Source organism: Cervus elaphus, chromosome 18 (assembly GCF_910594005.1).
Source record: "Cervus elaphus chromosome 18, mCerEla1.1, whole genome shotgun sequence".
NCBI classification, from domain to species: Eukaryota; Metazoa; Chordata; class Mammalia; order Artiodactyla; family Cervidae; genus Cervus; species Cervus elaphus.
Window position 1 is genome coordinate 97,293,966 of NC_057832.1, and position 18,255 is coordinate 97,312,220.

Sequence of the window (18,255 nt, forward strand, 5' to 3'; positions counted from 1 at the left end):
CTACACTACCTCACTGTGAGTTTAAGGAAGGTACTTCATGCAGAGAATTCAATCACAACATGAAGGCTTGCATTCATTAAATAATTCCAAAACTGATTCCTCTCTCAGATTCCCACCGATTGTATGTGATTCTTAATTGTGTCTCCTCCACCTTAACAAAAACTCACCCACCTAGAGAAGCAAAGAGATTCAGAGACCACGGCATCACCCCTTCCTCAGGTTTTCATCTCTCTGCTCACTTTATTTAAACTTTCCCCCTAAGTCACTGATAGAAACTTCTTAAATGTCCCTTTCACCCACTGGGACTGTCTCACAACAACTAAGTTTGTACTACCTGCTCCTTGCCATTAATAATTTGGAACAGGTCTGACATCAAACTTAAGTTTAGCTAATGAGAGTCAAGTTTCCAAGAAGTTAGAATTGAGACTTAAAACATATATATGTTCCTCTTAGCACATGTTCCAAACAGCAACCAAATTCTAAAAGTTGTGCTACCTACCCCAAGAACCTAGGAGGAGAGAAAACCCAGATAGGAAGAGCAAAACAAAGCAGGCAGAAAGATGTTTGGATTTCTGAAAGGTTTTGGTCCTTATAAACAGTTCTCTTCTTAGGCCCTTCTATACTCTGCCAGGGGGTTTCTTGACACACGCTCATAAATCCATCCTTTTAGCTTAAGCAAGCTTAAGTTGGTTTCTGTTACCTACAGTCAAACAGCCCTGATTAGTATGCCGACTCTGTCCTGCTCAGCTATGGAGAGGTAAGGAGACATTTCTGGAATTCTATCCAATACTTCTTCTTTATGATGAATAAGGTTCTCATGGCAACAGAAAAATCTTTGATTCTATACAAGATGTACAGTATTAATATTTTACTGCCTATAGACCAGACCAGAGGAAGAAATTGACATTGTTGCTTAAGTACCTGAAAAATCTGAACTCTTCTTTATTTTATGTCTTTCTTCTGATAAATTTTTACATTTAAAAAATTTATAGAAATAGCATTTTGTTCAACTAGTAACAATAAAAGTAATCCTAAGAGGCAAGTCTTTGTTTCCCTCCGGCTTCCCAAGTAAAATTTTGTTAAATAACACTGCTTATTAGGCTGTCAAAGTCTTATATGATACTTTTCTTTTAGAAATAATGTCTAAGAGAATTCATTCTCTCCTAAAAAAAAAGATAAACTTGCTTCTATCATGTAATGAAGCTTATGCATTCCATCAAATGTCCCTTTACATTTTGACTGCTTAGGAAGCTCAGTGCTTAACCTAGTCCTTCCTTCTTACTACTGTACCAGATACAGTTCTTTACTAAATTTGTTTCTCCTCCTTTCAATTGTCTTGTTGATGTACTTCTACTTGAACAGCCCTATGTGTCTTTTTATCAGAAACTGGCAAGGTATTAATAATGAATGAATGCTAACAGTAAGCCAATAATGAAATAAAAAATTGATAAACATCCTGAAAATTACTGAAAATCAAATTAGATATCCCATGACAATCTACGTATACTCAGGTCTCTAGCCCTATTATTATTACAGTACTATTATTACCAGCTATTGGAACACAGCCAAATTTTAAGCCATTAGCAAAATCAATCTCCAAGGAGCTCAAATCAAAGAGATTCTCTTTTAAGTTCATAGACTGAAATTCTTGTATTTTACATGATCCTCATCTGGAGTTCGTTTACTCTTGTATCAGACACAGTTCCATTATGCTTCAGTGGGTTCCTATTGCTTTCAAGATGAAGAACAAATTGTAGGAATGACCTATAAGACCTCATGATCTCTCTGGTTCTGTCTACTGCTTTGCCCTTATCTCTCCCTTTCATCTCGATTCCAGCTGTCTTTAACTCCCTAGAATAGGGACATTTTCCCCTATTACAAACTTTAAGTCCAACAGACCTTCTCTTTCAATACTCATTGCAGATTACATAATTATACCTTCATGTGCTTTTTTGACTGATATCTAAATTCCCCAAGAAATTTAGGTCTGTTTGAACTGTTTCTACCTGTAATGTATCTTTAGCACCTATCATAATGTTTAACACATTCTATGGACTCAATAAATACATTGATGACATTTTATATGTGTTTTTGTGTTCATAGTAGATTGAAAGAAGCAAATTATAGAAGGGATCAGTCCCCAAAACAATCACAGCAACAGTACTCTGAAAATGCAAAGAGGAAAAAAAACTGTAAAAAGTAGACAGAACTCAGAAATCATTGGTGTCTAGAGGCAAATTGTGTTAATAATCATTAGACATTATGACTTTTTTAGTAGTCTTTAATGGCATCATTATATTACAGTATGGTATGATAATTAAAGTCATCAAGGAAGGGTTAGGTTTTTATCTATGGTTAAGAGAGAAATTGGTAATTCACCTTTGAAGTGCTTTAATCCAATGTTTCTTTAAAAGATCTCCCTCTCTTCTGGAGATGAGCTTCAGTTAATGAAAAAATATATTCATTTGCATTCCTCTTTCCACTGTTTAACAATTTAGATAAACAAAGTGTTCCCCAACCTCACATTAGGGTAAATAACCTTGCATTGTAACACTCCTCTTGCGCTCCATTTAATCACTGTAAGAAAATTATTTTCAAATTCCCCTTACTATTTATATTCTTAACAAAAGGAATGGCGTTATATAATGTTTCACCAAATTCTGTTGAAAAAAGAGGGTCCTTTGGGTTGAATGTAAACCAAATTGTGTCTCCCATTGCCTGAACAGAGTAAAAGAAGAAGTTTCCACTTGAATTCTAAATTGAAGATGACCTTGTGCTTTTTTGAGAAAGGCTGGCAGCTGAGGTCACTGGAGTGTATTATGATGGACAGTGCAGCACTGTGCGTGGCTCGGAGGCATGTCCTTTGTGTGGATTACAGCCAAACAGAAAGAATTAGAGAACTCAGAGCATTCTATCATTTCATTTGAAAATAATGGTCAAAGTCATGAGCAGCAACCATCACAACTTTCATGAAAGAACAGCAGAATTCAATAGTTTCATCACTTGAGGCAGGCAGTTTGGCTATTCTCAGCCAAGTGCTATGAATCCACCATATTCTGTACTAATTTCTTGTGTCACTCAGAGAAGCAGCATTTCTGCTGCCGCAGAAGGCAAATCTCATCTCCACTTCATTGTATGTAGTTCTACCTTACATGATACAGCTCATTGCTTCAAATTGACCCAGTCGTTGAAAGAAATACAAAGAAAAAGAAGCCTTGGAAGCTTAACACAGAGCTTTTAGAATGTAAATATACAGCAGCTCCGAATCACCCCCTCTTCCTCAAGTCATCTTACTGTTTAAAATGCTGAAAATCGGTTTCAAAACAAAATGTGAACAATGCCTTCTCTAATAATGGCATGAACAAAACATTTTCAAAGAAATCTAATCTGTTGTCAGTGGTTCCAAATGAGCCTCCTAAGTTGTTTCTGAAAGAGTGATATTTTGATTGATAGCGGCTTATTTTTAACTTCTGCTTCTTTCAGGAACAGATAAATGGTAGCACACACAAAAAAATGTGTTTGAGATTTAAAAGCAGGTGGAAAAACTCACACTTCTGATTAAAAGGGGGAACTGCTTCTTATCCTATGCTTCCCACTCTGCTGGAGTATATTCTATATATAGGAAGAATAGACACCCCTTGTCACTTCTCAAGTGTTTAGATACCAAAAAAAGTTGAGACTTACCATTAAAATTTACAGCCCGAATATAACCGAGTAGTTCTTTCCCATCAATGGTACTCATTCGTGGGCAAATGCCAATGTATCCAGGGCAGACATCTTTGTGCATATTGTGCAGGGCATAAGCCATGGAATACACAGCATCAATTACAAATTGGACCTTTCCCTCCTGTTCATAAGATGAATCCCGTGCAATTCGCTCCAGCCCTGTAAAAGAAAACGGAAAGCCATCAACTGGGGTTGCTGCTGCTGCTGCTAAGTCGCTTCAGTCGTGTCCGACCCTGTGCGACCCCAGAGACGGCAGTCCACCAGGCTCCCCCGTCCCTGGGATTCTCCAGGCAAGAACACTGGAGTAGGTTGCCATTTCCTTCTCCAATTCGTGAAAGTGAAAAGTGAAAGTGAAGTCGCTCAGTCGTGTCCGATTCTTAGCGATCCCGTGGACTGCAGCCCACCAGGCTCCTCTGTCCATGGGAGTTTCCAGGCAAGAGTACTGGAGCGGGGTGCCATTGCCTTCTCCATCAACTGGGGTTAGATTTCACTAAAAGAATGCATGAGGGCTAAGATTTTCATCATTTGAGGCACACCTAATGAGACAAAACTATTTGATTTTACTCTTGATTATTTTAGTCCTATTCTTACTGAGTCAGGTTTTTAAACTGGGTATTGAATTTTCATTGGGAAAGAACAGAAACTATTCCATTAGCAACAAAAAGATATAAAGTAAATAAAAGACATATAGTTTCATTATCTTCATTTCCACCTTATTGAGTTCTATTATACTGTACATGCTAGTAATTACCTAGCATTTTGGTAGTGATTCGATCTTTTAAGTAAAATGTGTATAGACTGTTGTTCTTTTCATTCACCTCAGCTCCCAGAGCATCATCTAATAAGCAGCCCAAAGTAAGATCTCCCCATAACCTCAGGTCTGTCCTTGTTTAGAATGTGCTGCTTGGGAGCTGTTTTTGTAAATATTAAATGACAATATTTCCTTAAGTGCACTGCTTATCTCTAGGGCTTCCCTGGTGGCTCAGATGGTGAAGAATCCTCCTACAATGCAGGAGACCCAGCTTTGATCCCTGGGTCAAGAAGATCCCCCAGAGAAGAAAATGGCAACTCACTCCTGTATTCTTGCCTGGAGAATTGCATGGGTAGTGAAGCCTGACTGGGTACAGTTCATGAGATCACAGAGTTGGACACAACTCAGCAACCAATACTATATCTTTAGAAGAATCATTCAATTTGTTTTCTTCTTAATTTCTTCTCCAATAAAAACTCAATTTTATGTTTTTATTGTTTATTTTTTCCAGCTTATTTTTATGTAATTGACATATAACACCGTGTAAGTTTAAGAAACATAATGTGATGATTTAACATACATGCATACTGTGACATGATTACCACCATAAGGTTAGTTACCATATGCATCACTCACAGAGTTCCCTTTTTACTCCTTGTGTGAGAACTTTTAAGATCTATAAGAACTTTCAAGTATACAATATTGTGTCATTAACTATAGTTATCTTGCCATACATTATATAAACGATGCAGAGTTCTTAAAATGAATGTCATTCAGAATAATTGTTTTCCAATCCATGAACACGGTATGTTTCTCCATCTGTTTGTGTCCTCTTTGATTTCTTTCATCAGTGTTTTATAGTTTTCTATGTATAGGTCTTTTGTTTCTTTAGGTAGATATACTCCTAAGTATTTTATTCTTTTTGTTGCAATGGTGAATGGTATTGTTTCCGGAAGAATCAATATTGTCAAAATGGCTATTCTACCCAAAGCAATCTATAGATTCAATGCAATCCCTATCAAGCTACCAACGGTATTTTTCACAGAACTAGACCAAAGAATTTCACAATTTGTATGGAAATACAAAAAACCTCGAATAGCCAAAGTAATCTTGAGAAAGAAGAATGGAACTGGAGGAATCAACCTGCCTGACTTCAGACTCTACTACAAAGCCACAGTCATCAAGACAGTATGGTACTGGCACAAAGACAGAAATATAGATCAATGGAACAGAATAGAAAGCCCAGAGATAAATCCACGAACCTATGGACACCTTATCTTTGACAAAGGAGGCAAGGATATACAATGGAAAAAAGACAACCTCTTTAACAAGTGGTGCTGGGAAAACTGGTCAACCACTTGTAAAAGAATGAAACTAGAACACTTTCTAACACCATACACAAAAATAAACTCAAAATGGATTAAAGATCTAAATGTAAGACCAGAAACTATAAAACTCCTAGAGGAGAACATAGGCAAAACACTCTCTGACATAAATCACAGCAAGATCCTCTATGACCCACCTCCCAGAATATTGGAAATAAAAGCAAAACTAAACAAATGGGATCTAATGAAACTTAAAAGCTTTTGCACTACAAAGGAAACTATAAGTAAGGTGAAAAGACAGCCGTCAGATTGGGAGAAAATAATAGCAAATGAAGAAACAGAATAATTGTTTTAGGTATATTGAGGGTTGAGAATTGGCCTTGGAAATTATACCTTTAACTTCATGTTTATCATTTAACATGTGATAGAAATACAGAATTAAAAATGGAAGATAAATTTGATGTTAAAGTTAGATGAAATATAATTAGTTATAATCCAACCTTTTCATTCTAAAGATGAGGAAACCAAGATTATGGAGGTGAAATTCACTTAGACACACAGGGCAGATATGGGAACCATTCCCACTTCTCCAAATTGACACCAATATTCTCTCAGTCACCAGAAAAATGGGGTAGATGGCAAGCATATTGAACACACAGGGAAAAAACAAACAAACAGGTCTTTATATCTCTGTGCGGTGTCTTGTCTCCTAGATCCTAGAATAATCTTTACTGCTTATGTCCAGAATGTCATCAAGTGAGTTAAGGACATTGAGGGCTTATTAAGGAAAGCAAAAAGGATCTCCTCTCACTTTCACATTCCCCTAAACTTTATACATCTGATAACACTAGGAGAGACCAAAAGCAAGCACTTTAAATTTTCCCATAAATGTCAGTTATTCAACTTTAATAAACAGTCTTTAAGTTCAACAAATATTATCTTTCTTCACACTAATGCATGTTTCCACTAACTTTAGAGAGGTTAATTTAAATGGTTATTTTATATTTGGGTCCTATACTCTGAAAAAAACAGTGACTTTTTTCTAGACAAATGTAGTAGTTAGTTTATTCATTTTCATTTATCTAATCATTGAACATTTTTTCCTCTGGTCTCAATCACTTATTATGCATGAGTGCTCAGTCATGTCTGACTCTTTTCAACTTCATGGACTGCCAGGATTCTCTGTCCATGGGATTTCCCAGGCAAGAATACTAGAGTGGGTTGCCATTTCTTTCTCCATGGGATCTTTCTGACCCTGGGATTGAACCCAAGTCTTCTGCATTGGCAGGCAGATTCTTTACCACTGAGTCACCAAGGAAACCTCAATCACTTATTATACTCAGGTCTCAGTGATTGAGGCTCCTAGGTAGTATTCAATGCTTATGTTCAGAATGTCATCAAGTGACCTGTGAAAACAATCCTTGCAGCTTCTACCTAAAATTTCTTTCCCATGATTTTAACCACAAAATAGAAAACTCACAAATAAATATTGAAGAATGGTCACAGTGACCAAAAAGATTCAGTTATTTCTTTAAAGATCTTATCTGGTGGCAAATCACTCTGGTTGTCCAGGACTGAGGAGCTTCTCAGGTCATAGGACCAAAACCTGGACAGTCCTGGGCAGACCAGCATGGTTGCTTATAAAAAAGAGGCATATGACAAGGGAAATACAGTGATAAAAAACCTGAAATAACTACATTGAGGGTAGGTCCCTATCTATATATGGAGAGATCTTGTGTCATTTATTTTGCATCACTGAACTGGATAACTGAAAATGAAGACTAGGCATCCCAGAGCAGTTGTTCCCATCTTAGTTATCTTTTCTAAGTACAGATTAAATAGCACCATTCAAACTTAATGAATCAGAATCTCCCAACTTGAGGACATGATTAATCTGTAATTTCAAAACATAGATATCTGTTTTCACTAGTCAAATTACTTCTTTCCTTAACTAGTTATAAACTCCAATTAGTTTGAGGGAAGATTAAATATATCCAACTTCACTTTTTTTCTTTTCAAGTCCATAAGGCTGTCCAGTGACTATTGCCACACACATCAGTGGATACTATAAGATGTTTTTCACAAATCAATGTATGTGCACGATGACAAACTAAAAAGCTGACCACTATTACCATTTCTAAACTTTAAAAGAAATCATCTGATTTGTTTTCATGCTGTTTAGACCCAAACTCGAACAAACTTTTTGGCCAACCCAATATTTTTCTATTCCTTAAAATTTCAAGTTCATAATGATGGTATAGATTTTACAGGAGCTAGAGTTTGCCCCTCACTTCCTATATATGCTTCTCTTATCACCAAAAAGAAGAATTTAGCAAGCTGACAGTGACTCATCAACTTAATTGGCTGTAAAATTTCAGTATGCTATAGTTTCTAAAGTTGGTGTTAATGTATTGCTATAAAGTGCTAAATATTGTCAAAGGCTGTGTGTCAGTCATCCATTTAAAACACTGGTTGTAAAGTTGTGATGAGTTTTAGTGTTTTGCTTAAAATTAACAACATATAGCTAAGTGTTTGTGTGGTGGGAGATGAAGTCAGCCTCATAAATTTTATAGCAAGATTGTTTTATGTTTTCATTAATGAAATCCAAAACTCTAACAGTATCTCATGTCCCTGGTACACAGAGTAAATGCTTATTTGTCTGGGCATTACTGCGTGGACCTCAGTTAAGGTCTTTGCAACCCAAGGTGCATCTTTTGGTTTTAGTCCTTCTTAGTGAAAAGGTAAATCTGCTCTAGTTTATAAAGTGCTGTATACATTACAGTGTGACTTCCTAAGATGAACCTGATATGAATTTTAAATTCTTTGATACATGGCTGTTAAGCTTTGTTTTCCAAGAATATCTAGTTTCTCAGGAGATAGTTTAGTTTCATAAACTAAGACCCTAGGGGCTATTTTCCTTTTCCTAAAATTATTATAAAACTCATAATGTTACTGCAGTGATGATCTTATAAACAGCTGGTCAATTCAATGGAAAAAATGTAAATCATATTAGACCTTTTATTCCCAGGAAAGCGAACATCCAACCGGTTGAATTTTTCACTACAGTCTTAGCATTTTGAATTCCATAAGAACTCTATTTGCCCCACTCCTTGACACACACGAGACAGGACTGTCATACTCTGATCCACTTTCCTGACAATGCACATGTATGTAGTAACTGCATAGTCATTCTTAAACCCGGCAGAATCATGCCAAGAACTGCACCACACACTGAAAAGTAATCATTAGCATATCAGCAAACTTAAGTCATTTTATACTGAATTTAAATCGATTTGTTTCAAGGACACAATAGGGGAAGAATGGGAAAGAAACATTAGCAAGTTCAATTAAACAGAAATAACTCCTAGGCACTAAGATATGCAAAGGAATTGTGTATACCTCCCACACTGCAGAGGGATAAAACCATGGGCCCAGTGGTAAGGTGGAAAGACAAACTGACTGATGGAGATAGCCAGAAGAACAGGACAAACCAGTTGGGCAGACCTGGACTGGGGTACAAGTTGCACAATTCAAAAGACCTGGGACAATTTTCTGAACCTTACTGAACTGGCAAAGTTGCTCACAGGGACCTCTGTGATGGGGTCTCCTCTCCAGCCTCATCTGTAGGTACCACCCTACCTTTCTCTGCTCCACTTTCTGGTCCTTGAGTATAATCTGAGATATTCAAACCACGGGACTTCACTTAGATGTTCACCCTGTAACTTTCTTCGCTGCATCCCAGGTGTCTACATCTCAGTCTCCAAGGTTTAGGTCAGATTTCAACTCAAATTAGGCTGCAGTAGTGATATTTAATATTTTTTTTTTCAATTTAACAGCTCAGATCAGGTCAAGAAGCATCTTAAATATTTAGTTTAAATACTAAATATTGTTTGGTTGAAAACAAAGAACCAAGACTGGTATTTAAAATTACTTTGGGAATGATATGTAAAGTACTGGGTTGGTCAAAAAGTCTGTTCGGGTTATGGAAAACCTGAATGAACTTTTTGGCCAACCCAAGAAATTGAAACAAATATAAGTTGAAGGTAGAGATACAAGACGGGAGGCAGGGCAGAAATAGGTTGAAAGAGTGGATAAGGATAACAATGAGAGAAAATATATTTTAGATGTTAAATTAACAGTATTTAGAAACCTGATGAAATATGGGGGTAAGAGTTGGAGGCAATCAACAACCAAGGAGTTTTCAGGATAGACAGTAGATAATGGCACCATTAACAGAATTTGGAAAATCAGGTTGTTAGGGGAAGCACACCAACTGAAACCGCCCACCCTGGCCAGGCACCATAGTAACCATTTGCATGAGTTGTTCCACGACAGGAGGTCCTGGTAAGGAACAGGGAAGGAACAAGCCACCACTAACCAGAAGGGTTTGGCAAAGGTCAAAAGGAGACTCCACATGTCCGACCACCTTCCAGAATCCTTCTCTCTGGCATCCATTTGGCTGAACAAGGCGTGCACCACCAGGAAGGACTCTGAGTCAGAATGATTGGCTAAAGACCACCCATCACCAGAAACTAATCCCATCACCATAAAACCTGTGACTGCAAGCCACGTGGCAGAGCTGTTCTCCTGGGTTCCCTTCACTACTGCCCTCCACCCGGGTGCCCTTTCCCAGTAAAATCTCTTGTTTTGTCAGCATGTGTGTCTCCTCAGACAACTCATTTCCAAGTGTTAGACAACAGCCAAGTTTCTCACCCTGGAAGGGGTTCCCCTTCCTGCAACAACGTGAATAAGAAGGCTCCATTTATTGCAGTTAAAAAGACTGATTTTTAAATTCTATAGTATTTTATATCCTCTAGCATAAGATTCTATAACATTTATATTCTCTAACATAGAATTTATATAAGATAAACTTTATATAAATTTATCAAATTATTGAAAGAATACAGGCCCAAATGTCTAGAATAATCCTATAACAGTGAGACAGTTGATTATAACACTGAAATAATTTATACCACCTTGGGGTAAAATGGACTTACCTGGTGGCTCAGATGACAGAGAATCTGCCTGCAATGCAGGACACCTGGGATCTATCCCTGGGTTGGGAAGATCCCCTGGAGAAGAGAATGACTACCCACTCCAGTATTCTTGCCTGGAGAATTCCATGGACAGAGGAGCCTGGTGGGCTACAGTTCATGGGGTCACAAAGAGTCAGACTTGACTGAGCGACTAACACGTTCACTTTGGAGTAAAATACCTTATGCAGTGCTGCCTCTAGATCAATGGTTTGCAAATTCAAAGACTTATGCTCAAGTCATGATCCCTCTGACATTTATTTATTTCTCAGTAGAAATTAGAGGACTGAACAAGATGATCAATATGGGTCCCTTCAGTTCTAAAATTCTAGAATCTAAGGCAACTTCTTTTATTTCTGTTTCCTCTTTACACTTTCCAAGATCACTTGAAGACCGTATTAGGGTGTGACGGAACAGACACTACTAACTCAATTCTCCAAAACAGTTAGGAATACCCAGTAACCAAGACCTAGATATTCTGCATTAACAGAAAAAAAGTACCAAATGTCAGCCTGGATTTTTCTTCTTGAATTCTCAGACTGATTAACTGCATCACTACATTTTCATTATTCTTAGACTTGAGCTATATATTGAATTTGGTTCCTCACAAAGGGGAAACATTTTCATTTATCTTTTTAGTTTGATCCAAAGGTTAAAAGAATCAATTATGGAAAATCAATTATGAAGATGTGAAAGGGAAGAGTGAGGACACCAACAATTAAAACGGGCAGGACTCTTCACAGATAGCCTCTCTTTGATCATAAATTATCATTATTCCTTTTTTCTTCTTCCTTTTTTAAAATGGATAAAAGAACTAAGACTCAGAATGTTGAATAATTTATCCAAGATCATACAAGTTATGGCAGGAAGTGGTCAGGTCAGGTCTGACACTAAACCTCTCCCATTTACTGCTTAACTTCTTCCTCCTCTGTGAAGTTTTCTTTGATTCTCTCAGTTCAGGCTTAATTTTTACTTCTCTGAATTCCCGTTTAATGTTCAGCCATTATGACTGGCTTATCTCCTAGTAAAGTATAGAGATTGTGTGTTTATGTGTGCCAGTTGTGTGTGTGTGTGAATCTTTAAAGAGATTAGCGGAGCATGGATTAAAGAATATTATAAAATAATATACACTTTTACAGAAATCCTAATAAACACTAATATCAACAAATGGCAGTATCTATATTGAAATGCTAAGTGGGGGAAATTCATTTCAATAACATCTTAAGCATTTTTCTAAACTACAAAAAAAATTTTGTTTGTGAATTTCAACCGTATACCAGAGATGAAATTAGCATAAATTCATAAGCAAGGTGACTGGATATTTGTAGTAAAAACCAAAGTTAATAAGACCTATAACTTTATGTTTATAAAATATAAATGAGCATTTTAGCTTTGGAGGGTAAGAATGTACCTTTGTGCATGTATTTATACGTCTAGAGGATTTCTCTAGGAAAACACCACCAAGGTCAGGAGAGAATTGCACACCTAAGGTCCTGCTTCATAGATTCTATAGTAGGCTTTGTCAAAGACCTTTATAAACAGATGCGTTAGACTAGCCAACTAACTTGAGCCTTGGCTTTATCTATTTACACAGGGCATGCAAAAATGAGAAGGTAAGGGTCCTCTACAGAGAATCACATGCTCTCCATCTTCTTCTGTAATTTAAATATAGTCCCAAGAATTGAAAGCCCTTAGCTGCCTGAGGACACATCAGGAGACACTTGTAAATCAACAGTGAAGAGTGCTACACAGCCCACAATAACTCTCCTTTGTGCCTGGCAGGAAATGGAAAATGCTTCAGGCAGGTGCCAGCTGTCCCCTTCAGGTGTTAAATTTTCCATGCAATGCCCTAGGGTTTTCTTAAAACACTGAAAAACCTAAGGTAAGTGGCAAATAAGATTGAGTGTATCTTCAGGCAAAACCACCAGTTTAAAAGAAAGGTGTTCAGAAGAGAATGTCATTTCATAGATATATCTAGGTCCCTAAACAAAGAATAGGCATTTGATAAAATTCAAACAGTTACATTTTTCTACATAATTATCTTAGATCATATACATTAGAGACAAATTTTGATTCAAAACAGTATGTAAAGATGCTGATAAATAGTAGACTTTATCATTGAGTTTTTCTCTTTAAAGTGTATTAAAGCTCCCCTATTGAAGAATTCAAATTGTCCCTTCGTATTTTCCCCTTCAGGGGACAGGATTTCAAGGGTTTTCAATTTCAAATGCCCCACCTTCCACTCAAAATTATATTATACTTCTCATTGCAGACCCTATGACACACTTTAAGATTTGTCTTAAACATTTTTTTCTAACTATAAAAGTAAATCACAGTCTTTGTAGAAAAGTGAGGGGAAAAGTATAAAGAAGAAAATAGAGAAAATTTTTTGATCCACCATATTAACCAATGTTTGCACACTGGTCTATTGCCTCACATCATTTTTCTTCCCCTCTTTATTTCTAAAAATTAAGATAATTCTGGTATACTTTTAAAATATGCACTATTCACTTCACCTTTAATGAGGATTTCCCCTTATTTTAGGAAAACATGGTTTTCATACCACTTGAAATATAGTTCACTTAATGGATTCAGGTGTCCGAATTTAATTCCTGATATCCAAAGTGATATTTGGTGTAAGGTAAGGATCTGATTTTATATTTTCTAAACTGCAAACCTATTCTCCTATTGAATAAATATTCTTTTTTCCCATTAATTTATATAAAGGCACTTTTAACACATATCAGACTCTTACATATTCTTGGATATGTACATATGGAAATTCTGGTCTAGGGTGCTTGTATCTTAACGTGCCAATACTCCTTTATTCTTCTCTTTTGCTTTTTACAAATGTTGTAATTCTATAGATTGTACCATCTGTTCATGCAAATTCTATCAGTAGTTTTATTTTTTTAATTCTTGATAATTTTTACAAATAAACTTTAGAATTATTTAAACGTTTCAGTAATTGAATCTTTTCTTAGAATTGCATCAGTTTTTTAAGTTAGTTGCAGAAGACTTGCTGTAGAGCTGCAATATTCAAGCATTCCCATTTGTGAACCGAGGATTTCTACTTATTCAAGTCTTTTGGAATCCTCAGACAGATGTGCTACTTGCTCATTTCCTTTCAAGTAATTCCTCAATATTTTGTGTTTTTGAACTTTATCAAGTAGAATTTTTCATTTTATTTTTGACTGATTCTTCACGGTATAATTCCTAAATTCCAATTTACTTTTAATGCTCAACATTTTCTTCTCTCCTTATTTAAACTCTATGCATCCAACAAGTCCCAGATTAAGTCCTCTCTCTTCTACAAAACAAGCAAAAAATGTATGGGCTCTGAGATCAGAAGATGAGACTTTGCCTCTGAGTTATTCTTTATTCAGAAAATAGGAATGTACACCTATTATGCATGGCTGTTGTAAGCACTGAGATAACGTAGAGGATCTGGCATGTTACATAGTGAATAAACGGACACCACTATTTGTTATGTGGGACTATAACATAGTTCATCTTCCATAATGTGCAACCCTTTTCCAATTACCCAGACAAAAGAAATCACAATATAAACCCAGAATATAGTTTCATATATTCATTCAATAAGTATAATGAAGGCAATTTAGTTCAGTGATTCGGAACAACCACCCTGCACCCAGTCTGTCTGGGTCCAAGTCTCAGCATCGCCAATTGTTATCTATGGGACTTTAAGTTCCTGAATACCTCATGCCTCAGTGTTCTTATCTGTAAAATGGGATAGTAACAGTATCTCACCCCATAGGGATTGTCATAATTAAATGAGTTAACATATATAAGGCAGTGTGTTGAAAATAGGAAGTACTATATAAGGGGATGTTTTTATCATTTCTATTGTCTATCATCATTTGTCCTTGTATGATATACTAAGCACTGAGCTGGATACAATGGTAAATCAAAACTCACCTAGTCCTGATGTCATAGAAAGATATTAGGATTAAGATCTAAATGATTGGGTGAGAAAGGGAAGTAAGAGGAGCACAAAAGCCAGGGTGACAGTAATCATGAAGAAATCTTGAACTTGTAATGAATAAACTAGGAATTCTCATGCTAAAACAACCCTAAAAATCAGCCATTGTACTGTTTTTAAACTTCATGCCATGGTCTATTAGTGGTTCTTAAAATCAATGTAGTGAGTCACAAACAGCATACCTTTAAAGAAAAGAGTAATCAAGCACATCACGTATAGTAACAGGAAGTAATAGTTGAAGCTTTTATTTCAGTTGCAAGACATGTGTGTACTAGGTTGCCATGTACAACAAATTATTAATCTTCAATGAAGTAAAAAAGAAAAAATGGAAACTCACTGACCTAGTCCAATCTTCCTATTTTACAAACAATGAAACTAAGGTAGAGGAACACTGAGTGATGTCTTTAGATCTGATAGCTGATTAAGAGATAGAACCATGATAGAACCTTAACCACTTCATGCCATGGCTCTTCCCTTCATATCACTTTGCCTCTTTTCAGCTGCATTTCTGCTCCCTTCCTACTTGAGTTCCACCAAGAATAAGTGAAACTTGAGGGAACCTCTAAGTGAGTTTGCCCATCATGAAATGAAAAGCCTTAAAAGAATCACTGAGTGAATTATGGGAAGAAATGAAGGGGTGAGTTATGGTAAGGCTCTCACACCAACTTAACAGGAGTATTGGTGAAAACCAATAACATTCAAAGCAGCATTTTTTTTGGTAGAAAATGCCAAAAACATAAAAGCCAAGGATTTGATGACAGAAACTTAAAAAACAAAGAAAACCTGAAGTACTTTGAGTATAAGATGCAAATCTTTGAAATGGACTTTTTAGGGTGTCTGTCTGTAGTCCTGGACTACCCAAATGCAAAAGGAAAACAATCATTGCCTCTGTGCAATGTGGTCCATCCTCTGGGTGACTGACTGGGTCCTTCACTCCTCTTCCCAATTTTAGGGGTCACAGCACAGGCGTAGGTATAATGCCAGAGGCTGATTAAAGCAGGTCGCAATCTGTCTGGGAGAGTTTCTATGTCATCCTTCACAGGGACAGGGACCAGACAAGATGACCTCTCTTGCTGCCTTCCAATTAATTCAATCATCCTCTGCTTCTATCAGACACCTTAAGGGATGCAAACCATCTACTCACACCACGTCCTCACCAGGAATCAGTAAACACAGAGGCTGCAGACTGTGCTTAATGAATAAGTGAGATTCATCTTTCAGTGACAATTCTTGATTTACAGCTTGTTTCTAAATAGTATTTTTTCTCTCCTAATGATCTGAAACTTCATGAAGATTGGTGACTGGATCTGCCTCCTGAGAATACCCACTGGGCATAGTATGGTGCTCAAATACTTCTTAAGTGAGTATCAATGTCTGTTAAACCAACTTGCATCAAGTTTCTTTCTAAAGAAGGCTTATATCAGTAAAATAATCCCAATTAGCTGTGCATAATAACACCTCCATCTCCTTTGTTTTAGTATTCTATGAAGTGTCACTCCAGGAAACTATTATGGGATATAATAAAGTACAACTGGGAAAACTTCTGTCAAATAAACTAAAGCTATGTCTTTCAATTTTATGTTCAAATAAATGTACATAAAAGATAGCATCAGTAGGGGTGTTCTGTTTTTTGTTTCTCTACACTCAAGACTGGTAGGATAATTTCCATAATAGAGGAAATAGAACATCTGAGACTAACTGTCTTAGACAGTGTTGAAACAACAGATCCAAGATGAGGTAAGTGTTCATTTCAAACTCCTTATAAATCAGGAACCTGTGACTGTATTTGCTCACTTCCTAAATAATCAATAAAACATCAGTATTCATTAAGCCAAACTGATACACACAGTTGCCCAAGATCAAACATTGTGGTTTTTGACTAGAAATTTACCACAGAGTAGATTTGCTTCACATCATTTTTTTTTTAATCTAACTGGTATAAACTGTAGTTTCCTTCACCATTACATGTAAACTAAATAATAGCTCATGATTTAGTGTGAGTCCTATATGGACCTAGAACACCTATATGGACCTTTCCAAGACAAATATGGAATTCTAGCTCTGTAACCCCAAAGATTCTGTTCTGGCAACCAGCTCTGGTTTGAACTGGAAAGTCAGAACACAACTAGTTGGGAGCTCCCATTACTACCCCTGTATGTGAATGCAAAGAAAAAAGAAATTGAAAATATTTCCATCTTTAAACTTTTAATGCATGCAAATGCAAAAAGAATTGAAAATATTTTCATCTTTAAACTTTCATCACATGCTTTAAATACAAAAACACATTTTGTGAGAAAAATTATAAATAGAATTTGATATATTTAGAACCAATGTGAAAATTGTATCCTGAGATGCAATTTTAAATTTATTTCTAACAAATCTGCTTTTTTGAGTCTGTTCCCAGTGGTTTATTTTTACTCCCCAAATTACGTTACTAGTATCAAGGACTTGAGTAGAAAACAGGGAGACATGATAAAGGAAACATGTAGACATCATGGTTCAAATGAACAAATTTTCATAAACAGTCTTCTTTTTAGAGGCTAAGAGGAAGAGACATTGAATGGGATCTATTGTGAGCCAACATCCATGCTAGACAAATATAATGTTTTTACACAACCCCTGTAATAACTCCATGAAGCAAATTTTATTATTCTTTCCATTTTTTAAGATGAGGATGTATGTGCATACTAACTTGCTTCAGTTGTGTCTGACTTTTTGTGACCCTATGGACTGTAGCTTGCCAGGCTCCTCTGTCCATGGGATTCTCTAGGCAAGAATACTGGAGTGGGTTGCTACGCCCTCATCCAAGGGATCTTCCCTACCCAGGGACCAAACCCACATTTCTTATGTATCCTGCATTGCCAGGCAGGTTCTTTACCACGAGTGCCTCTGAGGAAGCCCTCCATGCACATAGTAACATCTCAATAAATGTACCCTCTATCCCATCCTTCCATGCTTGTCATCTCAGAATCAAAGGGTCCTTTCTTCTGCCATGTAATGAAAAGTTACAAATAGACTTAGGTCCTACCCCTACGGATTACTTCTTGTGGCAACGTCTTATCCTTCACTTTTTAAGTACAATCCTATAGCCAATTATGTTCCTTGATAATAACTAATTATTCTAGCCCACACTCTAATGGCTTAATAATAAATATGATAAACAAAGAAGACTCAAAGCCTCTCTATAGTTATTATAATTAGCATGTATAGACATTTTGTTGATTAACTGGATGCGTTGATCTCATTTGGAAAAACATCAGATTAATGTGACAAAGTGCTTTTGAACTGCATGACTGTTTTTCACTCTTTTTCTCAGCTAAGTTCACAGATGGAGTCATTTTCAGTGCTGTATTCTGTCTGGAAATGCTGTTTTCCTCAACAATATTGGCTCTTTTCTGCCCCCCTAGTCAGGGGCTA

The 18,255-nt window shown here is 36.5% G+C and overlaps 1 protein-coding gene across 4 annotated transcripts in view; it reads right to left on the reverse strand.

The window, feature by feature from the left end:
• GRM8 (glutamate metabotropic receptor 8) overlaps positions 1-18,255 on the reverse strand; it is an 834,842-nt gene that overhangs the window by 316,400 nt on the left and 500,187 nt on the right. For all 4 annotated transcript variants that reach the window (XM_043873262.1, XM_043873263.1, XM_043873264.1 and 1 more), the window contains exon 7: positions 3,685-3,885. In XM_043873262.1, the coding sequence (XP_043729197.1) occupies positions 3,685-3,885 (201 nt within the window). The remainder of the gene's footprint in view (positions 1-3,684; positions 3,886-18,255) is intronic.